Source organism: Pangasianodon hypophthalmus, chromosome 20 (genome assembly GCF_027358585.1).
Source record: "Pangasianodon hypophthalmus isolate fPanHyp1 chromosome 20, fPanHyp1.pri, whole genome shotgun sequence".
NCBI classification, from domain to species: domain Eukaryota; kingdom Metazoa; phylum Chordata; class Actinopteri; order Siluriformes; family Pangasiidae; genus Pangasianodon; species Pangasianodon hypophthalmus.
The window spans coordinates 1,409,654-1,435,998 of NC_069729.1; the positions used below are offsets into that span (position 1 = coordinate 1,409,654).

The window sequence follows — 26,345 nt, forward strand, 5'->3', positions numbered from 1 at the left end:
AGGCACAGAGGCCACACCCCTTTCGCTGTAACTGACAGGTACATAGGCCACGCCTCCTTCGGAGAGACTGACAGATACAGATACAGAGACACGAGAGCGTTCTACAGTGAACCACTAGATGTCTGCAGAGAGCCGTTTCACTCCGCAGCAGTCCGTAAAGTCGAGAGCGGCCATGATGAATCTTCCATTTGGCTCCAGCTTCAAGCCTTCAGTCACTGCAATCAATACATTGTGCTTTGCTAATTAAGCTCTGGGTTTTTTCCAGTCACTGGAAGGCTGAATGACCTCAGCAGCTGGTGTACGAGCTGATCTGGGGTCAGCTGGAGGCCCTGACTGCATTCATTATGAAAATGAAAAGCTCTGGCTGAAACTGGTGTACGTTAGTGCTGTACATATTAAAATATGGAGAACCAAACTGCAAGATTCTGAAGCTTGTGGCCAACAAAGTGTACAAACAATATCAGACACTAACTGAGACATGGGCGGAGCTTATCAGGTTTTGAACACCAATATTTTCTCATGCTCATTTAAAAATGGGCTACATTAAAAGCAATTAGTCAGTTATTTGGTAACAGCAAATAATGAAGAACAGAATACAGTGTCTTAGCTGACTACACTGGATAAGTAGTTAACCATTTCACTGAATAAAAATGTGTTAGCTAACCTGTCCACGACTAGCTCTGCCAAGAGGATACGATGCTTGTGCTTAGCCATGTTGTCGCTCTTGCACTTTGCACATAGCTCACATGATTTGATTTGCTTTTTGCTCTTTACTATGTACAGCACTTTGGGCTACTTCATTTGTTCTTTATAAATAAAATGTACTGATTTAGTTTACTTTTTTTTTACATTACCATCGGTTTACTACGTTGTAGTAGTACTGAAAAACTCATCAAATGCAGATTCCATGAACATACTGGATTTTTGTTTATATAGACTTCACACTGTATAAAGTGTTTCAGATTAAAGTGTGAAATTGACTCATTAAACCACACTGATGATGGAACGGCATGCTGATGATGTCATAAGGGGCGATACAACAAGTGACCAATCAGCAGCTTCGCTTCGTCACACACACTCTGTGGAAGTGGTTTAACACTCTGATCCCTCCTCTCCTTTTTCTCTTTCTTTTGTCTTTCATTCTGTATTTCTACCCTCTGTGGTGTCCTTCATGACTCTGCAGTTATTTCAAAAGGTTTTAAATTATAATAAAAAATTATTTTATATACATACACATATATAATGTTTAGATGATCTTGTTAAAAAAAATTCTCCCTCCATTATATTTTAGCTCCAGACACATCACATTTTTTTGCTTCTTTTTTAAATGTATTCATTTGTGTGTGTGTGTGTGTGTGTGTGTGTGTGAGTGTGTGTGTGAGTGTGTATTTTCAAATCTCTGAGGCACGTCTCCCTGCGGCCTCCTACTTCTCCACACAGTCTGACAGTCTGTTACGCTCCACAGAGTCCCAACTCCCTGTCCACACCGCCATCACCCTCTTTCAGCATGACTCTCCTTCCATCACACTCCACACACACACACACACACACACACATCGCTGTGGCCGTGAGAGCTGATGTACAGTGACACAGCATGACTTGGGCAGCGGCTGTCAGATCTGTAGAACTGTCATGAACCTGAAAGGAGGAGTTACTCACACATGAAGAAGGAAACACCAAACACACTAACAACAGCATGGTGTGTGTCACTGATTTACGACTTTAAAGTCGACGAGGGTGATGTAAATGTTCATGTGACTGAACGTAAACGTGACTCAAACCCAAATACTGCAAGTGTGTGTGATATGCAAAATCTTTTTTGTAAAATTAAATGCCTGAGTCTGCAGACAATTGCTAACATGGTTATAACTTTCCTTATATGGTCATAGTTTCCTGTTCCTGTTACCCTGTTGCCATGGTAGTTAATTAGTAACACTTGATGCTTGTTACCCCTCACTAGCTGGTCTATTTAAACCCACATGTTGTCCCACTGTGATAGAGAAGTTAGGTGTGTGTGTTAAAGCTGTGATTCTGAATGTGGCGCTGTGATATAATCAGTGACATGGTCATGGTTTCTGTAAGGAGACGTTTGTGTAATTAACATGTATGGAAGGAGTCTCCAGTGTCAGCGCTTTGTAACAGTCAGAGGTAAAGCTGGAACTTGTTTTGTGATATCTTCAGGACAGAGGAGTTTACACTTCTTTGCAGTTTCTCAGTAACGTGCCTGAAAGAGCAGCTGGTGAGGGAACGACTGTTTCTAGCTGCTATAATGTAAGTTATAACAGGAACTAACTCGTTTCACGGAAGATTAAATGCAACTATAAATGGATAAAAAAAAGTATGACGTGTTGTTCTTTAATAAATTGTAATCTTTGGCAAATTGCTGTGGTGTAAGAGAAATAAAACAGTTAGGGATGTGCTGTAACAGGAGAATAATCAGCTTCAGGGTGGTAACAGTAACTTCGCTTCATCTCACTCACGCAGTGGTTTATTCACGCTTTCGCGTAATCACGCATTAAGTATAAGTTGATGTGATGCACGGCGGGGGCGTTCCCGTTAGAGGCGGTCCCGGTTAAAACAGAACACCCTCCCCCCCTCCACCCCGCTCCTTCTTGAGGCACGCACGCGCGCGCGTCCCCGCGGCCCAATGACAGCGCGAGACCGGAGCGAACGGAGACGCGAGGCGACGCTGACGGAGAAGCGCGCGCCGATGGAGGCCAAGCCGCCGGTATTATAGCAGGTAAAACGGAGATCATCGGATTTCTCGTCCCCGTCCTCCGTGCGTGATGCGTGATGCGTGATGCGCGCGCTTTCCTCTCGCGCTGGTCGCATGCCGGCGCGGTCATCCCGGATGCTGCACGCGCGCTCCGCGGTGCTCAGTCACAGCTGCATTGTCCGCGCGCTTCTACACGATCCACGTTTATGATGATGATGATGATGATGTGTTTTTTTTTTGTTTTTTTTTTAATTATAGGGCCTATATTTGCAGAAAATCAGCGCTTTCGGCTACTTCCGCTCTAAATGATCCGGATGTAGGGTTATGTGACCCGTGCGGAATGGTGTAGTGTGAGGCTCGCGCGATTTATCCGCCTGTAATCCACAGCAGCGCGGTCTCATGTGTGTGTTCTGTAAATTCACCCTGTACAGCATATACATCATCTGTGTGTGTGTGTGTGTGTGTGTGTGTGTGTGTGCGTGTGCGTGTGTGTAAGCCGCATCAGGTGATTTTTATTGGATGGTTGTAGAAATGCAGCCGGTGAACAGAAACGGAAATGGAGTTAAACGACTTAAACGACGACCTTTACATTATTTCAGTGCCGCGTGACGTCACGTGGGTTCTTTAGATCTGCCGAAAGCTTCATTCAGTAACACAGTGACAGGCTGATGGGTCTGGATGGTGGCTGGTGGAGGTCTAGGTGGGGAGGGGAGCTGAGTGTGTGTGTGTGTGTGTGTGTGTGTGTTTCCTGTCTGAAATTAATGGAAATGGACATTGATGGAGATCCAAGGCCCTCACTGGTGTCTGATGTCTATATATAGGCTTATGTACATAAATATAAAGAGCATCATATGTGCCTTCTTTGCTTCTTAAAGCTGTTCAGTGTTCAGAATTTGATTAATCTACATAAATTTACATAAATGCTGTTACGCTACTGCATGTGTGTTATCCTATAAAAATGTACGCAAGGGGAAAAAATACAGATTGTCACTTAGAGTAGAAAGGAATCTTTAAGACTGACATTTTTTGAAATGAATGAATTATTTGCCTTTTTGTTGTTTTGCAATAGATAGATAGATAGATAGATAGATAGACGGAGAGAGAAATTGAGTTCGATAGATTGGAACAGTCATGAATAATGGATAAATGTTGAACAATCTTGCAGGAACTGTGATCTCCAGGCTGGATTTAAATCCCAGATGCACACATCACAGCATGCTCTTATCAGTGCTGTATAATGTGATCATAAGAACACACACACACACACACACACACACACACACACACAGCATATGGCTTCATTTATGGTGCAGTTCACAGCATATATGGTGTGAAATAATATCTCTCAGTTCCAGGATAAATGAATTTCAGCTGAGTCGCCACGTCATCCACACAAGTGCGTTTTAAGAATTGAGACGTCTTTAAATAGTGTAATAAGACACACGATTTATTATTTTAGACATTGATTGCACTGACTTGTTTATTCTGACTTGTTAACCGCGGAAAAGACAACTTGTCTACTACTACTGGTTGAAGTATAAAAATGAATAGTCATGCAAATATCAAAAAAAAAAATTAACTGCAGTTTTAAATTCAGTGCTTTTTTACCATGTGCTACCAGTACTACGTTACCATGACAACGATCATAGCTAACAATTTGTTTTTTCTATAGCGTTCGGTGTAAGGATATATATTTCGTAGGCTAGTGTGTGTGAAATGTTTTCATTAAGGCTGACATGAGAAGAATGAAATAATCACGACGTAACCATAGCAACGATCCTACACCAGAGCTCTAAAACCTGACACGAAGCCTCTAAAAGCTGCTGCTGATCAGTTTGACTGTGTATTGTGTTCTTCAGCATCCACAGCACTGTTATCTCGGACCTTTTAAAATATCACGAGTGCCTCAGAAAGACGATTCGTAGGTATGCAGAAAAAGAACTTGAATCATGATAATACCGTAAGGTCTGTTGGACAGCGTGAATACACCTTCACACCTCTTGAGCATGTTGGTGAAATTATGACTGACCTTGACGGGGCGGTGTGGTCTGTGGGAGGACGGATAGAGTAACGGAGCTCCGGCGTGCAGAGACGTGACATCACGAGCTTCTGCGTTTCAGCTATGTGTAGTGTGGCTTTAAAGGAACATTTCAGCCAAAAACAAAAAGTTCACAGGCTCTTTCTTACCCTCATAGCCTCCAAGATGTGTTGAGTGTCTGTACGTTTGCTTATTTGGTGTGTGATGATTCAGCCATACTGTTTTCACGACGCTAAACTGGTAGCTATACGCGTCCCTTTTTCATAGCACCGATCATAATGTACCAAAGCAAATACTGGCCACATTTAACACAAAGGGGATGTCTTTCAGAAGTAAACCTGACCTAAATTATATCTCCATCTATATCTGTCTCTTGAACATCGTGCATTGTTTCAGGACCCCAGGAATTGTGGGTAATTTACCTTTCTCTTTGCATCGATGGGCTCAGCTGGGGCCGTCCGCCCCCAAATTCAGAGCGCCTGAGTGAGCGGCGCGGAGTGAGACGAGAGATGATGAGAGACAGATAGACAGAGTGAGGGATGAAAATAAAGAGAAGAGTCTCCGTGGGGCTCTGAGGGAGATGTTTAGGATGGAGATGAATGTTTGCTCGATAATAAAAGACGGATTTTCGTGTCAGGATCAGCAGGTGAGCTACAGAACAGAGGCGGAGGATTTAAAATAAAATAGCGCTGAACTGAAATCCATTCTGAACTGCTGGATTTTACTCACTTTATTATGTTGGAGTATAAAAAGCAGTACTGAACTGAGTGGAAAAACGAGCAAAGAGTGGATTCAGTGGAAAGAAAATGACTGAAATGTAAATTTCATGGCAGGATGTCATCAAGGCTACAGTGTTGAGGTAGATATTTAAGCTATTTACGTTCTCTAAGTAACGTTTAGCTCCTGCAGTGACGCCTCTCGGTGTGATTTTAGCTTATTTCACACGTTAATGTATTTAATAATTAATTATATGCTGTAATAATAATGTTACGACTAAGCTATCTATTAATGTTCAGCCTCTCTGTGTAATGCTGATCAACTAGATATATTCAATACCTTACTTTATGGAGCTATTAGCTAGCTAGCTATTTATGTTTGAACATATTCCAGTGATAGTACCTCATTGACAGATAGCTAGCATTTCAACTTCAGTCTTTGAAAAACTTCTCGTCAAGCTCCAATTGGGAATTACGTGATTTTTATGTGATTACAGAAATTTTGGCAGCTTTTTTGACAGTCCTGATTTTTCCAATCAAATCTGAAACTTAGGCAACTGATTATGTCCCAGTAAATAAAGGCTTAAAATAGCAAATTTTAATTCCTAAAAGGGGCGTGTCCGCTGTGTCTTTCAGTCCCGGTAAGGGAGGCGTGGCTTCTGTGTCTCTCAGTCCGAATGAAGAGGTCTGTCAGTCAGAGTTAAGGAGAATCGACTACTTTTCACATTTAGGCAGACGTGAAGAGACTGAGATTTACGTTTATTGATTTAGCAGGAGCTTTTACCTAAAGTGACTTGGAGTTATTTTCCAGACATTTCAGTCCATTTCTTCAAGCATTAACAGTTATTTTGAACCTGTGTAAGGTCCAGTGGGACTGATCTCTGGTCCAGATCCTGAATAAAGTGGTTGTTCTACTTGTCCCATTACTTCCTTTTACAGCAAATTTATTAATATTATATCGGCTTAGAGAATTTTGCTATGTTTTCACGTAAGCTAACGTTGTGTGGGACGAGTTCTATCACTGTTATAAATCAGTAGTGCTATAAAATTGCTCTGGACTGTGGTTACTGCAGCGAGCTTACCCTTGTGGTGATAAAGCTTGCACACACTCCTCTGAACGAGCCCACAATCGATCTTTGGTCTGGACTCAGTCATTCGGGTCGAGTGTAAAAACGCCTTTCAGAAGTGAAGCAGAATAAAATCTAATCACAGAACTGTGTAGTGGAGGATTATCCTAACAGCCCCCGTGAAAAACACAAAACAGAACATCGAACGCCAGACAGGCCGTGCCTCATCGACTACACCGGGGTACGGGGGGATGAGTTAACCCTTTACATCACCGGTTCAGGGTCTCTGTCAGTCCTGGGATCAGAACCTACAGCCTTCGAGTCTGTGACAAAAGCTAAATTTGGTTAAGATTAGCAGTTGATGCTAAGTGTAATTTTAGTCTTTTCTTAGTAAGTTGCCAACACGTCTGCAGGAAATGTTCAGATTCCTGACGGTTTTGTCTTCCTTCCACTCTCACTGCGTCTTTACATCAGTCAGCTAGCTAGTCTTTAGTCTTGATCATTAGCTAGCTTTCCAAGAGAATTATATCTCCTCCTCCTCATGTCGGAAGAGCAAATTTAATGGTAGCATTCATATTCATATTCACTGTGTGTTATATTCAGCTCACAGCAGGAGAGAGAAAGAGAGTTCCGGACTCACACAAACACACACACACACACACACACACAGAAACACACACATGGTCACAAAAGTGAGGGAGTCCAGGATGTGTCCTCGCTGTCTTTTGGATGTCCGTATAGCCCAGATGACCCGACCATCTGCAGCACTGCAGCGTAAACATATACTTCTCTCTCTCTTCAAAACACACACAAACACACACACATACACACACACACACAAGTGTTTGGTCACAGGACATAGGGGTGAAATCACTTGTACTTTTCTTTCCACAGTTGCCATGGCAATCCTCTTCAGAGCAGCGGCGTCATCACCGTCGTTATCATCACCAGCAGCTTGTGGTTTTAACACACTAAACACACACACACACACACACACATGCATACACACACACACATGCACAAACACACGCACACACACATGTGTAGGTTAGAATCTATTGTGTGTGTGCAGGAGTGTTTATTCTTTCACATGGGTCAAGAGGTGACAGGGATGCAAAGTGTCACACGGAGACCTCAGAGTTTTCTTTGTGTGTGTGTGTGTGTGTGTGTGTGTGTGTGAGTGTGTGAGTGTGTGTGTGAGTGTGTGTGTGAGTGTGTGTGTGAGTGTGTGTGTGAGTGTGTGTGTGAGTGTGTGTGTGCGTGTGTGTGTGTGTGTGAATGTGTGAATCTCCTTGCCAAAGGTGACAAAGCCTGGAGCTTGTGACTCATTCTTTCTCCACATGAAACATGACCACATCCAAGACACTGTGTGTGTGTGTGTGTGTGTGTGTTAATGTGCATTTGTTCGTTTTATCCACACAATTTCCTCTCCTCTGTTGTGATTTGTCACACCTCAGGGCCATGTGCCTCGCTGACTGAGGGTTTGAGCTGTGTTTAAAAGGTTGAAATTTTCCAATATATTATTATTTTTTTTTTTGCAATGTCATGTTGATGTTTCTCAGTAAAGACAAAAGCTAAATTATTAAAGATAAGCAGTTGATGCTAAGTGTAATTTTAGTCTTTTTTTAGTAACTTGCCAACACATCTGCAGGAAATGTTCAGATTCCCCACGGTTTTGTCGTTTCCACTCTCACTGCATCTTTACAGCAGTCAGCTAGCTAGTCGTTAGTCTCGGTCATTAGCTAGCTTTCCAAGAGAATTATATCTCCTCCTCCTCGTGTCAGGAGAACACATTTAATGCACCAAGCATTGCTCACACTACGCTCGCAGCTAGACCAGACTAACATTACCCGCTCAGCGCTTGTGTTCATATTTCTTGGGCTAAAATGTTGCCTCTGTTGTAGGAGCTGTTTTAGATGTTATGTAACTTAGATGTTATGAAATTCCTCAAATGTAACATTCAGAAAAAGTATTGCTAAGCTGCTGTTGTTTGCTGCATAGATGTAAAATTGAGCCAACAACCTTCTGAACCCTCGTTCTCTCTCCATCTCTGCTTTCTTGTTTAATCATTCAGGCTGTGTTGAAGACATGGTAACATCATTTTATACCTGCTGAGATTTTCGAAGGCAGCGTAAATGTGTTCTGTGCATATGTTATTATCCCATAATCCTGTGCATCAACTCTGTGAAACATGTCAAAGAAAGATACTGTATAATATACTTGAGGTTCAGATTGCATTTAAACAAACTCTAACCTGTGAAAAACTCTTCTCCTTATCCCATATGGAAGGCTAGCAAGGCTACAGCTAAGTTGATGGACCAAAGTGTAATCATCTACTAAACTTCACTTAATCTGTCAACCTAATCTGAGATGAAACATGGATCAGCTGGAGATCTTAACACAAGTCTCAGCCTCTTACAGTCAGTGATCATTTTTGCAGCATCATGTGTGAAAGTTATTTCAGAGTTTGAGACAATTAGTGGTTAGTAAACATGGGTGGCGTCTTGCAGTGGCAGGTAAATGACCTCTTCCTGTAAAAGTACCAACAAAAGCTAGAAGTCTGTCTTTCCCTAAATAACTACTGTCTGATTTTCTGTTTCCCCAGGATGCAGTAAGACGCCGTAACGTGTCACAAAGGGGCAGAGACTCTCATCTGGCCACGGCCCCTGATCCTCCCCACAACTCCAGAAGATGTACAGCGGTGCGGCGCGAGGCGTCAGCCATATTGAGGGCAGCCCAGCTCGTTCTCCTCGCCTGCCCCGATCGCCCCGTCTGGGACACCGCAGGGTGACCAGTGCCAGCTCGAGTGCCAAGACTCTGTCCATGGAGAACATCCAGTCTCTAAACGCCGCCTACGCTACGTCAGGCCCCATGTATCTGAGTGAGCATGAGGCTGTGGGCTCCACCGCCACCTACCCCAGAGGCACCATGACGCTGGGACGCGGCGCCAGCCGGGCTGTCTACGGCGGACGCGTTACGGCCATGGGTAGCAGTCCTAATATCGCGTCCGTGGGCCTGGGACCGCACGCCGACCTCCTCTCTTACGGCGAACTGGGCTCTCTGGGCTCACTCGCCCTGCAGCATCACCAGCAGGGGGCACTTCAGGCACAGCTCCGGGACATGCAGCGCGAGAACGACATCCTGCGCCGAGAGCTGGAGCTCAAGGAAAGCAAGCTGGGCTCCTCAGCAAACAGCATCAAGAGCTTCTGGAGCCCTGAGCTGAAGAAGGAGCGCGGAATGAGGAAGGAGGAGGCGGCGCGCACCTCCGTGCTGAAGGAGCAGATGAGGGTGACGCACGAGGAGAATCAGGTCAGCGGCGTATGGGTGTGTTCAAAACTTAGAGTGCTTTATTGGAACTGATCGGCCGTCACGTTAATAATAGCTCCATGGCATGTTTGCTGTCTTCTCTCTGCTTTGTAATGCTGAATCTGCTTTTCATCTGCTCTTCATCTTCAGCTAATATCATCACAGACACACACACACACACACACACACACGGCCCTGCATTGTGTTCTTGTGGTTTTGGGTATTGAACAAGGGAAAACCTTTTTGGAAAGAGACACTGACGATTCACAGGCTCTGTTTACATCCAGAGATTTTCACCAAAATGAACAAACTGTTTGTATTCACACTAAACTCAGCACTCTGTTGAAAATCTGGATTTACGTAAATATTACATTTAATCTGATGCAAACTGGCGTGGATGCGAGCAGCGACATTGTCAATTGGTTTGTCTGGTTCGTTGCAGTCATATGTACAGCGAGTAGAGGGCTGTTAGGAATGGATACAGCACATCAGCCGTGATATTACTGTAAATATTTTTATGTAAATATACAGATGTGTTTTTAAGCAGATACTTCATTTCTCTTCCTGCTCAAAATACATTTCCATTTTGAAAGATATCAGGCTGCAAATTGGATGCGATCAGTTATTTTCCACATCAGTTTATTGCTTATTGCTTATTTTATTTGCGATTATCATGCTGTGTTCAGCCCTCAGTGTGGCTTTGAGCAGGCAAATTTCACTGTCAGAAAAGTTTTTGTCTTCATTAAAATTTTTTTCTATCATACTATAAATAATTTATAGTTATTATTTATATTATTTACAATGATTTATAATCATATACTATATTTTAATATACATATCCTCGTATATATTCACAAGTCTGTGTAACTTTGCTTGGTGAAGTGAACTTAAAGTTTTTAGAAAATAGATCTTAGCTACAGCATATTTACGATTTAAAATAATTAAAGCCTGGTGGACTTTTCGCAGCTCGCAGGGTGAAATCTTAACCATCTTCACCCCATTGTGTGACTCTGAGAGGTCTCAGCAGAGCGCCCTGAGGCTCACCACTCCGAACTTTCATATTCACATTTCCATGACGATGGTTAATGAGCCATACTTCTCCGCTCGACTCTGCAGAAACCAAGGCTAAATGAGATGCTATAATTAACCTCGGCTAACACACACACACACGTTCTCTGATCCATCACTCACACACACCGAGCTGCTTTTAGACACAGGAATGATTCTTACTGAGCGACGGGGAGCATTAGGCCGTGTGATGTAGAGCGAGTCAGACGGCCACATTGTCCTTTTCCTCTCTCTCATTTTGTCTGACTAAAATCAGTCTCAGGTACCTGTGTGTGTGTGTGTGTGTGCGCGCTCATGTGAGCACGCGTGTGTGTGTGTGTAACAGATGACTGGTAGAATGTCAAGGACACAGCAGTGCAGTCTGAAAGACTCTCTCACCCGTCTGCCTCGCTCTTATTCCCCCTCTCTCTATCTCTCTATTTCTGCCCTTTCTATTTTTATCTCTTTCTGTCTCTCTTGTGTCTTTATCTTTTTCTCGCTTTTCCTCTTTCTATTTCCACCTCCTCTCTTTCTGTTCATCTTTCTTCATCTTGTTTTATTCTTTCTTTATCTACATCTCTCTATCTCTATCTTTCTCTTTATCATTGTCTTTCTCTAATTCTCTTTCTTATCATTTCTCTCCCTTTTACTCTCTCGCTTTCTTTTATCTACATCTCTGCTCTTTTTTGTTTCTCTTTCTCCTTTTCTCTGTCCTTCTAACTCTCTCTTTCTCTTACGTAATTCTTTCTGTCTCTTTCTGTCTCTCTCACACTTTATCTTTCTTTTTATGCCTTTTCCTTTCTTTCCATCTTCTGCCTCTCCTCTCTTTCTGTTTCTCTTTCTCTTTTTTCTTTCCTTCTTTCTTTTCTACCTCTCTCTGTCCTTTCTTTATCTTATCCTCTTTCATCTCGTCTCTTTCTAATTCTCTTTCCTTTATACTCTCTCCTTCTGTCTTTCTCTCCTTCTCTCTCTCTTTCTGTCTCTGAGTAATTATGAGCTCTATAATGATTGAGCGTGTTCAGAGGGTATAATGTCCTTCACCGTGTCTGTCTATCCCTGGTGATATCAAGCTGAAGGATGGAAAACTAGAGAGAGAGAGAGAGAGAGAGAGAGAGAGAGGGAGAGGGAAGGAAATCAAAAGAGAAAGGATGAATGTGGAAGTGAGAGTGAATAACAGCAAAGCGTGAAAGTTGAATGTGAGAGAAAAAGCATAAAAAAGAGAGAGAGAGTTAAAGATACAGAGAGAGCGAAGGACTGAAAAAAGACAAAAGAAAGAGTAGGAGTAGGAAGGCAACAGAGAACAAAAGAAAGAGTGTAAATGAGAGAATGATGGAAAGGATGAAAAGAATAAAGATCAGAAAGAATGAAAGCAACAGGCAAGAGAGAGCGAGAGAGAGAGCGAGAGAGAGTATTTTAGCTCCGAGCTCTCAAGGTTAAAATAGGATGCTGTCACCATAGCGCCCATTAAATAAGGACCTGTCTCTCTTTGTGTGTGTGTGTGTGTGTGTGTGTGTGTGTGTGTGTGTGTGTGTGTGTGAGAGAGAGAGAGAGAGAGACAGAGCGAGATTTAGACAGTTAGACAGTAGGAAGTGTGTTCACGTCATTGCTCTATGCTACATTTACCAGCCAAAAGCAGCACCACATCATCTCCAGCCTCCTGATCTGAGCTCAGAGGACGTTTTCATTCCTTACTGTGGAGACAGGATGCAGTCAGACACTTGAGGGTGAATGATTTTTACCTGGTGGGATTGGTGGGATTTACACCGATAACCTTATAATAGTCTCCCATCAAGGTACTAACCGGGGTTGAGTCTTCTTAATATTAATATAATTATGAACTATAACAACTCGAGCTATAAGCGAAGTGAGATCAGTGTGTCAGCGCAGGCCACAATCGCTGCTGTCTTACAAATTTGGGGACACACCTGTCCACGGTGCAAGTGGAAGCCCAGATACCATACTTCCACCCCTCCAATTACACACTTTACTGGATTTACTGTGAGTCCCGCCCATCACAAGGATCTCATCGCAGCTCTTAGATGTTGTAAATGCTGCTGCCAATCATTACTGTATTACTGTAAATGATTATGTCATCTAAGTAAGCGGCGACATATGCGCCGTGCAGGCGGAGTATTCTGTCTGTGAGTCACTGAAACATTGCTGGGGCTCCAAACAAACCAAATGGAAGGGTGACAAATTGGTGTAACATAAAAACAGAGTGGAAAATGCTGTTTTTTTCTCAGGATATTGGAGTTAAGGGGATTTGTCAATATCCCTTGGCTGAAGCCAGTGTTGAATAAAAGTGAGGTGCGCCTAATTGATCGAGCAGTTCATCAGTGCGGGGCATCGTTTATGCTTCAGATTTAGACACAAAGTTGACAAAAACGGACCGAACTGTTGGCCTTGAGCAGACCATGGGGCTGGTCCAGTCACTGCAGGACACCTCCATTACTCGAGCATAGCTTTGAGTTAATCAAGAACCACAGTTTTTTTTGTGTTTGAGTAAACGCTAGGGACAGCTGTGTACAATCACGCCTGCAGGAGTCTATATGAGGTGTGTACAACCACGTAGAGGTGAACACACACCAGAAAATTCCCCTTGCAATGTGGCAACCTGTGCTGTCTGGTAGAGTGAGACGTGGTCTCCACAGGGTACTGGGGTGAATTGGGCTGCCCCAGCTCGGCTACTGTCACCAGAGCCACAGGAACCACCTCTCTCCATGGTTTCAGGGGATTGAGGCGGTATATTTGAAGTGCATCGCCTCTGTCTGTTTGCCTGACCTCGTAATCGACCTCTCCGACATGCTGTGTGAACTCAAAGGGCCCTTGCCACTTCTCGAGTCATGTGGAACTTGATGTGGGTAGTAAAACGAGTACATTACCTCCCAGTGCAAATTCCCATAGCTGAATTCCTGTCGTCGAGACTGCTGTTCTTCGGCCTGATGCAAATTGTCCTGCGTTAGGTGATTCAAGGTCTGGAGTTTTGCTCTCAGGTCCAGAATGTACTGAATTTCGTTTTTGCCATTAGAAGGTCCCTCCTCCCAGTTCTCTCTAATGTTGTCTAAGATACATTGGCGTCTGTACCCGGCCAACAGAAACGGGCTCCAAATACCCAGCAATGGAATTATGATGAGCCACATGGAACAGCAATTCCCTGACGCTCTTTGGTACCAACAATTGGGTCGTTTCTTCCTTGGTTTGAGTGTCCTGCATCACTCGATGTAACCTATCCTTAATAACTGAAAAATATGGGTGGGATAGTGCAGCATTGGAGTGAATATACCTACTATCAATTGCTCTCGAGGGCGTGCCTCAGGGTCTCGTTGCGACTGCTCTGAAGGGAAATCCCTGGGTGGAGTCCATGTCTCCCTGATGTGGAGCTGATGTTAATGGCCCAGAGAGAGAGAGAGAGAGAGAGAGAGAGAGAGGGACAGAGAGTATAATTAATGAACTCATTACAGCAACCGATTTCTTGAAAATGAAACACACACACACTTCTCTCTGAACTTGGTGAAAATTATTATTTTACAAAGACTGAAGTCTCCAGTGTTTAGGGAAGTGTGAGGAAATGCTGCGAAAAATATCCTAACAAGTGACGATGTGTCAACGTGTAGACAAACGTATTTAGTATTTCTCATTACGACTTTATCACCAGAGTTTCTTTTCTAAAAATGACTTCCCAGTTGTCGTGATCGCCAAAAAAAAAGGAATTTCAACAATAAAGCTCAAGTCAGTTTGGTGAGAAATTAAAAAAACTACAAGATAGTAAGAAATGATCATTATTTTGAGTCCAAATTATAAAATATTTATAAATAAGTAAAAATGAAGTAAAATGTATTGAGATAACAAAATTCTGCTTGATTTAAGTGAGTAATAAGTTACTTTCTTAACGTCAGAATTTTATTTGGAATTTTTCCTCAATGGAAGATTTGTGATCAATCGATGGTCATAAAAGGCACTTTGCTTTATGGCTTGTTCTCTCTCTCTCTCTCTCTCTCTCTCTCTCTCTCTCTCTCTCTCTCTCACACACACACACACACTTTCTCTCTCAGCAGGACAGTGATTAGTCAGTCTAAGTGGGCAGCCGTTAGTGGAGATTTTGGCCTCAGGCCTGGATTTGTTGCTCGCACAGTGATTAACTCCGGAATTTATAACAGCTTGAATAAACACACGACTTTCATCACTTAAAAGAAGTTTATTAAAAGTTTATTAAAATTGATTAAACAATGAACATTATTTCTTTATTTATTATTATTATTATTACTATTATTATTATTATTATTATTATTATTATTATTATTATGTACTATAACAACAGTTGTAACAAAGGCTGTAAGAAAAGAGAGTGAGGTTATCCTTGTGTGTGTGGTACATGATTGGCTTCGCTCACACACTTATCTGCATACCTTTAGTGCAGGATTAAAAGTGATATCTGCTTGGAGTCAGGTCTTTAATTATTAAAAATCTTTTTTGTAGGTTTCCACATCCATCTGTAAAATATTAAGTTATTTAAAAAAAAATTGATGCCAAAATATAAGTTACAGTTGGCGAGGTTTAATCTGCTGACTTCACGCGTCACACGTCACATCGTGCCACACAACCCCCGCTGTTTACGATGCTACTGCAATGAAAAAGCGTGACCGAGAAGCGAGAGAGACAAAAGAGAGGAAAGAACAAAAAAGAAAGAAATGAGTAAAGAGAGAGAAAAAAAATTCAATTGTTCTCTTCATTCTGTGTAATGAAGATTTTGTGAACTGTGTGTGTGTAGCTGTAGTTGAAGAATGGGATATTAATAGCATGTGTGTGTGTGTGTGTGTGTGTGTGTGAATGAACTTTAACTAACATTGCAGTTGATCAAGTTGATAACATTGCAGTTGATCTCTAGCATCATCCTGCTGAGAACCGGCTTAACAGTGTGTGTGTGTGTGTGTGTGTGTGTGTGTGTGTGTGTGTGAGAAATAATTATTTCTCTTGCTCTCTTTGAGCCCCTGCTGTTTGCTCCTAGCGTGTTAATGCTAGTCATATGCTGATATTAAATTCTCAGATTGGGATAATAACCTCATCTTTAATATTAGGATATTAAAATGGTTATTAATCTGAGAGTAACACATACACACACACACACACACAGATAAAAACAGTGGAGAGTTTTACACCTTCCCGGTTGGTAATGTGCAGTGTGTGTTGTGTGTAATCGTCTCATCTACACGTCCCTGATTTATACTATAACATTACAAATGGCTGGTTCACTTCCTTATTAAATCATCCCAATGCTTTTTCTCCATGAAACTATTTTAATATTAGGATCTAAGGGTTTTAATGGTCTACTCGTTCTTTGTGCGGTTGAAGATTCAGGAAATTTTGAGTGTGTCATGAATTCCAAGGCTTGAATAAAGTGTGAGTAAAATCTTTCATTTTATTAATTTATCATGATGTCCAACATTAAAACTTTGTCTTTTAGCAGAAGATAATGATACGACTACACAGTCATCCCATTTCCCTTTCTCATTCACTTCTCTTAGTCTGTATTAATGCAGTTAACTAGCTAACTGGTTTGCCTTATGTGATTTTATTACGCTAGCTCCAGTTTTTAATCCTAGTCAATTTTCAGGCCAAAATATGAAACTCCAGAGTGGCACAAAAGAAAAGCGTCATCGATGGCCGGGAGTCTAGAGAGCAAAACTGGCCGTACTGTCTGGGTGGGCGGAGCATACTCTCTCCACCCTGTCAATCACAGTGATACTAGCCAATCGTGGGTGTATCTGTGTATGCAGAAGAGGGTAGATAGCACTTCCCTCCGAGTGTGTTACGTTGCCCTGTGCCTGTGTGCAGCATGAGCAGGAGTGGCTTCACATTAGAGTTTAACTTGCCCTGTGGGTTAGCTAATGAATTAATGATTTTGCACCCCTTGAGAGATTCTAACAGAATATTGGACCGTTTTTGTGCAGATGAAAGAAACATGAAAGGGCGTATTTTAGTGCTTTCCAGTTTCCATGCAGAACGTTACAGATTACAGCAAATATCACAGGCATCCCTGAGGTCCATTAACCCAGTCACAGTGTAAATGATAAACCTTTCAGATCTTTCACACCATCGTCTCCCCACATGACGCAGAACAAACGCCCGCGTGATGACCTAACCGTGTTACTCTGTAGTTTTTAATACTCACAGAACTTTAGTTGAAACATCTGGAACAATCTGACAACTCTTATTTGTTTTTACCGTGCTACTTCCTGTCGCTGGTCAGATCGTATCAAGCTTCTTGTTTTTCAGTAATATTCTAATCTTCCACCTTTGGATAGATTTCTGTGTTTGAGAAATTGCCTGTTAAGGGAGAAAAATGTATTCCCCTTTCACATCATCCTGAAATATACATGTGGAGATAAATGTGATGATGAGTGTGAAATGCACAGGATCGAAATACGCCGTGGTGGCAGTTTCGGGGTGGTGAGGTGTGTTTTAAAGGAGGCAGCTGCCCTCTGTGCCCACATGTAACCATGTGATGTGTGCTCCTGAGTACAAACTTTATGAAAGTACCAGGAAGCATTATAAACCTCTGATGGCTGCTTTATTTTTTCCCTGCGTGGGTGGATGATGATGATGATGATGATGATGCGACGTGTGTGTGATCGGCAGTTACTAAGTGACAAGAGTGAAAAACAGCCTCCCTCGTGTCATCCGTCAGCGGCGGGCGAACAGATGAGCCACCCCATGATGTAAAAGTGCGTGGGTGTGTGTGAACGTGATGAGCATTCACATGTGTAACTGGTCCATATGAACGTCTCAGAATGATGATGTGTGTTGTGCGATATCTTTGTGTGTCTGTGATGCCTGTGTGTGTGTGAGTGTGTGTGGGTGTGTGGGTGTATGTGTGGGTATGTGGTGGTGAGTCATGTGTTAAAGCTGAGCTCAATCTTGCTGTTTCATGACGCTGATGGATGACTGAACTCCATGATTAATTGTTTGTCTTTTATGAAAATGTGTGTGTGTGTGTGTGTGTGTGTGTGTGTGTGTGTGTTGTAGTGTGTGTGTTGAGTATTTCAGCTAATTTTAGGCAGCATACAGAGGACACGCCTCCTTCACTGAAACTGAATAATCATTTACTTATTTATAATCCTATTAATGTAATTCATTCATTCATTTATTCTTTCTTTCTTTCTTTCTTTCTTTCATTTATTGTCAGCAAAACAGTAGAGCTGCTTTTTAAAATTAAATTAAATACATGAAATGATCATTTTATTTTACAAAAAATTGATTATTTTATATAAAAAGAGAAAGAAGAAACATTGGTGGACAGAAACATTAATATCCAATCAGCTACATGTTAAAGTGAATAACGTTAGAGTCAGTGTTTAAAAAAAATCATTAATAATACTTACGATATCTCAGAAAAATGTACTGAGGCATAATTTATCACACTAATAATATGATAATAGGAACATCATATTGCAGTTGGGGTGTAAACCTCAGGCATCCACATGATACGATACGATTTTGATTCTTTAGCCAATGAATCGATATTTGACGATACCACTGAATCTGCTACGATACGATACAGTAGGTACGATATAACTGATACAATACGATAAGCTATGATACTGAATCAGAATCAGAATCACCTTTATTGGCTAGTACTGTGGGTTTACATGTACAAGGAATTTGTCTTGATGTACTGGTGCTTTGTAATAACGCAGTAATACAGTTTGATTCATAAGGCAACGGTTTTTGCTTTATCGATATTCGGTATTTGTTGAAATCATTGAATCTGCTACGATACGATTCTTAAGACAATGATTCGGTATTTGATGATAGCACTGAATCTGCCAGACTGACCTAGATCTCATCAATGGATTTTTATGGGCAGGCGCTGTACGGAGATTCTGCTTTTTATATTCAGTTCAAGTCCGAACCCTTGCATTACAGATAAAGCGTGGAAGAGCAGATGGATTCAAAGCGTGAGCCGTGCACGAGGGCGGACTGGCGCAGCAGCCGTGAGTCACACTCCGCTGCAAAGAGCATCTGCTGGAGCTGACAATGTATGCAGCGTGCTTACACACACACGCACACACACACTCTCAATTTCAGTGTGTGTGTGTGTGTGTACAATCAGGACCAGACATCTTTGCTGAAAGAGCTGGTGTTTATTTAAAATTCCGAGGGGAAAAGTAGTACTATCACTAAAACACTAGTGTCACTAAAACGCCGAGGCACACGGCAGCGCTGGATCAGTGTGAGGGAGGGCTGCTTTACACACACTTTAAGACTGCTGAATCACTGGCAACACCACCTGAGGGAGGGATACTCCGACCTGAACACACTCCAACACACTCAACTGTGTGTGTGTGTGTGTGTGTGTGTGTGAGAGAGAGAGAGAGAGTGAATGATCATTTGGATTGTAATTATGCAAATGGATTTATTGGACTGTTTCCTCCCATTCATTTCACTCTCAGGACAACTATTGATCAAGAGAGAGAGAGAGAGAGAGAAAGAGAGAGGGAAAGGTACTGTAAACTTCCTGACTGGGAGAAATACAATCTTTTGATAGCTCTATGGTTTGCGGGGGGATTTGGGGGGGGGGGGGGGTGTTGTTTGTGAGATAGAGGAGAATGAGAGTTTTACCTTAATTATCCGCTTCGTGTGTGTGTGTGTGTGTGTGTGTGCGCTACTGCCTGATTGTCTGTGGGAAAAATCACACGTCCATACAACGCTAAGAAAATAATAAAATAATCATTTTGTGTGTGTGTGTGTGTGTGTGTGTGTGTGTGTGTGTGTGTGTGTGTGTGCACAGTGAGGGCCGCTGATTCCCCACAGCTCTGTTAGATTAGATCAGAGTTAATTAGCATGCAGAGATGAGAGGCACACCGGGAGTCGCTCTCTCGGTCCGAAAGCGTTCCACATTTTAATGAGAGTGTACTCTTTCTCAAACACTCCTTTATCCACTTCACTTTATCACTCTAACCTTATCACTTATAGATGGCACAACTGCATGGGCAACATGCTATTTCTTTGTTCATTAATATTATGTATATGTAATATGTAATCTTATATGGGGTTAATGTAATAAATATATATATATATATATATATATATATATGGGGTTTTATGGCAACCACCAGGTGCTTAGGAGGGAAAAAAAGCTGTCGCTTGAAACAACAAAATATTCAAGGTACTTGCATGGTGTAAAAGGGCTTTATTAAATTGGGCTAAATCATAAAATCATTAAAAAATCATTGATCAACTCGTTTCGGCTTAACACAGCTTTCCTCAGGATACACATCCATTGTCCACAAAAGCACTCTTTTAATTGTTTGCAATCAGTAGAACATGAACGCAGCTGGTTATCGAGTGGGAGTGGCTATAACCAACCAACTCACACACTAATGAAACATTGTAATAAAAAAGATATGTTGATAATTACTACAAGAATGGTAAAAAATCAATTTCCTCATTAACACCAGGTAACTTCGTACCCTAAAGTGTATAAATCCAAAAAGTCTCACGTTGTAAAAGACGTTTTAATTTATTCCCACCTCGTTTAGTACATGGAATAGATTCAATTCCAATCACTTTCAGGGAGCCATCACTGCCAAGACCCACCTCATTATAATGCCTTGCCATTGGATACACCACATTTTTAGTGCGAAAAGCATATTTATGTTCGTCCACTTTTCAATCTCCACTGCTGTCGCTTGTCTGTTTTAGTTAAAATGAAAAGTTTACATGCACACTTTCTTATTAATTACTGTAAGAAACTCCCACAATTTCCCCCCAGTTTTCCTGGAATGGACTTTTAAAACATTTATAATATAAAAAAATGAACATGTCAGTTCTATAATTTATAATAACTAAAAAAAATAGACTAGACTTAAAGGAAAAATAAAGAAAATGCACTGTGAGGAATAGTGATGTTTCAATAAGTAAACAAAAAAATGGTATATTTTGTAGTATGTGCTTTTTTAATATGAAGTCAAACCAGTGTGTCGTTTTTAAGAAATATGAAAGCAAACTTCAAATTAGAGAGGTTTATAAAGAATGGAAAAATAACAGAAAAATGAGCAATCAGTGTAATACCCATTCAGCATACAGGTATATCAAAGACGACACTCAGATCTTACAGGTGTCCCAGGGTCACAGGGGGCGGAGCTTAGGCACAACTGGAGCAGGCGATGGCTAACTGACCTGAGAGAATATATAGACTCCTGGAAAAATAGATCCCTGGGAATATAGGAGCCTGTAAACATCGGAACCTGGGAACACAGGATGCTCGGTAAACTGATACGTCGTGTAAATACAAGCAGGACCATGTACTTAAACTGCTACTTGTACTTGTGATGATGTCTTAAGGTCATGTTGTGATTAGATATTCATTTAAAAAAAAAAAAGTTATTTAAATTGAAGCCATGGTTGTTTCAATGACGCCTTGACAAAGTCAGGACCTGTGTATGGAAAAACTGGAAATTATTTATTGTGTGTGTGTGTGACATTGTTCACAGAGTTTAGGTGATTTTCAACAACATGTAATATTTATTCAGAGTCATTTTAAAATCTGTCTTACTAGAGGCTAGTGGTTCTGCAAGAATCATTTATCTGTGTGTGTGTAAACTGTGTAGTGATAAGTAACACCAAACTGCATGGAACAGGCTGAAGACACACACACACACACACACACACACACACACACACACACACACAGATTCTCACTCTGCTGCTCCCTGCTGGTCAAATCTGAACACTGCACTGAGGTTGTGTGATGCTGCGTCGCCTCCTGCTGGACGAACTACACACTGCGTTACACACTGCGTTACACACTGCGTTACACACTGCGTTACACACCATGACATTAACTATATATAAATGTCCTGTGTCTTGTCTCTTTCCAAAAAAAGGGTTGATGGATTTTAATCTTATTCAACATCTTTAATATAAATCACTGCGAGACACTGTGGGGTTGCAACAACATATTATTACTCAAAGGAGCGAAACCTCAGTTTTGAGAACTGTTACCCTTCCCCAGAAGGGCTAGAGGTTTGCTCTCACATGACACGTGTTTGGTGATTGACTTTTGATTCGTTTGCTTCTTAAATTTTACACAGAAATAATTATATATTTGCTATTTATATGAAAGCTCCATAATCTTATAAAAAAAGATTATTGATATGGCAGAGGACTGCAATACGCAAATAAGCCCTAAATACAATCATTTTAAGATCATTACTTGTCACGCTCTACAAGATCCCAATAAAATCTCATCCCAATTTCCGACATCAGGTCTATTTCAGATTACATGAAGATCCTGTAACTCAGGATTAAAGAAAATAATATTCTTACGTTGTGTTTACGTCATCGATCAGCATGATCCAGAAATCAGCTTGTGCAGAAAAAGAGGCGCTTTAACACAAACTAACACAAAGTGAGCTTGAGATTATTTTCCCTGTCCATTAGCACGTTATATTTACTGCCCCTGAATTTGCCGTTATCCTGTTGGTGGATTTTAGACGAGTGTCAAAGCAGAGCTCGTAGGATTTTAATCAGAAATTTGTCGTCAGCCATGTTTGGTCACATGATGTGTTCTAAGATCACTGATCTCTCCTCACGACCAAACTGTTGTCTTACGATGTGCTTTTTTTCTTGGTGACAGCAAAACCGTACAGTGTAAACCTGGCTTTAGTGTGTGGACTTTTAGTTCTGTTAATTATAATTATAAGATACAGTTTAATCACAATGCGATCTATTGGGTCATATCGTGCAGCCTGTAACACACACGCTTCTCTCTGTCCTCACTGTGTGTCGTGATTTTCTGCTCTGACGCTCTTCACACTCTCCATTTTTCCCATCAGCACCTGCTGGACGCTCGCAGGACAAAGGTGTGTTACACTGCTCGCATAACACTGCTCTGGCTGTGTGTGTGTTTGTGTGAAGCGTTAAACTGTGCGTCTGTACAGTGTGTGTGTATGTGTGTATGTGTGTGTGGGTGTTTGCTGCATGCTCCATGTGTTCGCCTAAAACTCTCACTCTTCTTAACTTGCTGAAAACTGATCCTGGATCAGTATTTCAGTAAAACTGAAGGCTCCCACTGTTTCCTCTTCTGTCCCATCCACAACCCTTTTCCCATCATGCCCTGGTACAAATTCCTGCTTGGTGTTTTTTTTTATCTGTCCCATCTCTCAGAAGCACAGTGGAAATAATTTATTAGGTACGCTTTTCTAGTATCTGATAGACTGGAAACTCTAGGCAGAAACACTGAAGCTGAAAAAGCACAGAGAAGTGGAATGATGTAGAAAAACTGGGATAGATTTTGTAATTTAAAAGAAAGGCGCTGACTGATGAGCTGGACAAGGCAAGACTGTACGGGCAATTATATCAAATCCATTATCTCTAGGAGAAGTGAAAACAAGCAAATAATGATCTAAGTAAAAGCAAAAAAACAAACAAACAAACAAAAAAACCCCGAACACTGAATCGATCCGAGAGCATTTGAAATGCTACAGCATAATTATCTAAATAAGATGAAAAGCCCTGAGTGAAAAAGCAGGGAAAATTAAAGACTGGAATGAAAGAAAAAAAATAAGGATGAAGGTCATGGTAAAGATCATGGTAAAAAAGAGAAAAATGTTAAAATATGTTTAAATATAGTTAAAATGAAAAAGAACAGAGTCTGGATGTGGATAAGCTGAAAAAGAAATAAAGATCTGAGACTGAAATAGTACAAAATAATGAAGATGTAAGGTGAAAGAGCACAGAAATACAGTATGTGAGCTAGAAAAAATGTAATAATTCAGATAAAAGCACAGAATAATGAGTTCAGTAAAATGAAGTATATATAGATAATAATGATGATCTATCATCTGTAAGAGCAGATAAAAATTTCATTATCTAATTTAAATAAAGAGCAGGGAAGATTAATCTAAACTACGCAAAAAGTGATGAATGATGCTTTTTTTATAGATACGGTGGCTTTCTCACTCTCCGGGTTGCTTTTCGCTTCAAACGACAGAAAAGGCAAAAGCAAGAGTGAGGACGCGAGAGATGGAATGATATGGATGATGTGGAAGAGCAGAGCTGAAAGCAGGACGGCTGCACATGCTCCACTTTCAGCTCTTACGTTTGTCTTATATATTTAGTACTTTTGCCAAAGGCCCTAATTGCACTACATAGATTAAGTGACGCCATTAAAAGTCTACGTTCTCATTAGCGGATGTAGCATGTGGGTTCCTTCAGGTGGTAATTTAGCCAGGATTCCTAAGAGACAGGTCTAACATCACACCTCCAGTCCAGTGATAGATACAATTTCCCTCTTGAGCTGTGAAAGTCATGAATACAAAATATTCCAGTTAATGATGTGCTAAAGGGATTTAATGTCCAATAAAAAAATAAATTAAAAAATAATTGAAAAAATAAAATTGAAAAAACTTTTTTTCACACCTGAATAATAACATGAATGTTTCATGTGACTAATATAAATGTATTATTTATTTATTTTTACTTTTATTCATCATTATTGTATTAGAAGGATTAAATGCCTCATTTTTTCCACTGGTCCTAAAACCAGTGGTGTTAATGTACGTCTCTGCCTTCCTCTAGCATCTTCAGATGACCATTCAGGCTCTTCAGGATGAGCTGAGGACACAGCGTGACCTGAACCACCTCCTGCAGCAGGAAAGCAACTCCAGACCTGCTGGAGCCGAACACTTCACCACCATCGAGCTGACCGAAGAGAACTTCCGCCGCCTGCAGGCCGAACACGACCGCCAGGCCAAGGAGCTCTTCCTTCTGAGGAAGACTCTGGAGGAGATGGAGCTGAGGATTGAGACGCAGAAGCAGACGCTTGGCGCCAGGGACGAGTCCATCAAGAAGCTGCTGGAGATGCTGCAGAGCAAAGGGCTCCCCCCGGTCACTGGTAGAACCACGGACGAGGAGGAGCAGGACAGGGCGAGACGAATCGCAGAGGCTGAGGCTCAGCTAGGCCACCTCGAGGTCATACTGGACCAGAAGGAGAAAGAGAACCTTCATCTGAGAGAGGTGCACTCACCTGACACACATGCATGATCATTTACCTGTTACGAAGGAGAATAATTACCTAACGCAGGTGTGTGATCTGTTATGAAGGAGAATAATTACCTGACACGGGTGTGTGATCTGTTACGAAGGAGAATAATTACCTGACACAGGTGTGTGATCTGTTACGAAGGAGAATAATTACCTGACGCGGGTGTGTGATCTGTTACGAAGGAGAATAATTACCTGACACAGGTGTGTGATCTGTTACGAAGGGGAATAATTACCTGACGCGGGTGTGTGATCTGTTACGAAGGAGAATAATTACCTGACGCGGGTGTGTGATCTGTTACGAAGGGGAATAATTACCTGACGCGGGTGTGTGATCTGTTACGAAGGAGAATAATTACCTGACACGGGTGTGTGATCTGTTACGAAGGAGAATAATTACCTGACACAGGTGTGTGATCTGTTACGAAGGAGAATAATTACCTGACACAGGTGTGTGATCTGTTACGAAGGAGAATAATTACCTGACACAGGTGTGTGATCTGTTACGAAGGAGAATAATTACCTGACACAGGTGTGTGATCTGTTACGAAGGAGAATAATTACCTGACACAGGTGTGTGATCTGTTACGAAGGGGAATAATTACCTGAAGCGGGTGTGTGATCTGTTACGAAGGAGAATAATTACCTGAAGCGGGTGTGTGATCTGTTACGAAGGGGAATAATTACCTGACACAGGTGTGTGATCTGTTACGAAGGAGAATAATTACCTGAAGCGGGTGTGTGATCTGTTACGAAGGAGAATAATTACCTGAAGCGGGTGTGTGATCTGTTACGAAGGGGAATAATTACCTGACGCGGGTGTGTGATCTGTTACGAAGGGGAATAATTACCTGACACAGGTGTGTGATCTGTTACGAAGGAGAATAATTACCTGACACAGGTGTGTGATCTGTTACGAAGGGGAATAATTACCTGACGCGGGTGTGTGATCTGTTACGAAGGAGAATAATTACCTGACACGGGTGTGTGATCTGTTACGAAGGGGAATAATTACCTGACACGGGTGTGTGATCTGTTACGAAGGGGAATAATTACCTGACGCGGGTGTGTGATCTGTTACGAAGGAGAATAATTACCTGACACAGGTGTGTGATCTGTTACGAAGGAGAATAATTACCTGACACAGGTGTGTGATCTGTTACGAAGGAGAATAATTACCTGACACAGGTGTGTGATCTGTTACGAAGGAGAATAATTACCTGACACAGGTGTGTGATCTGTTACGAAGGAGAATAATTACCTGACACAGGTGTGTGATCTGTTACGAAGGGGAATAATTACCTGAAGCGGGTGTGTGATCTGTTACGAAGGAGAATAATTACCTGAAGCGGGTGTGTGATCTGTTACGAAGGGGAATAATTACCTGACACAGGTGTGTGATCTGTTAC

The 26,345-nt window shown here is 41.6% G+C and overlaps 1 protein-coding gene across 2 annotated transcripts in view; it reads left to right on the forward strand.

The window, feature by feature from the left end:
• Positions 1-2,599: 2,599 nt before the first annotated feature.
• Positions 2,600-26,345, forward strand: part of erc2 (ELKS/RAB6-interacting/CAST family member 2) — a 46,614-nt gene continuing 22,868 nt past the window's right edge. Inside the window, exons 1-4 of one of the 2 annotated variants that reach the window (XM_026935442.3) lie at positions 2,600-2,740; positions 9,143-9,846; positions 22,728-22,754; positions 24,472-24,909. In XM_026935442.3, the coding sequence (XP_026791243.3) occupies positions 9,229-9,846; positions 22,728-22,754; positions 24,472-24,909 (1,083 nt within the window). In that variant the 5' untranslated portion in view covers positions 2,600-2,740; positions 9,143-9,228. The remainder of the gene's footprint in view (positions 2,741-9,142; positions 9,847-22,727; positions 22,755-24,471; positions 24,910-26,345) is intronic. The other variant, XM_053227139.1, reaches the window with a different exon arrangement.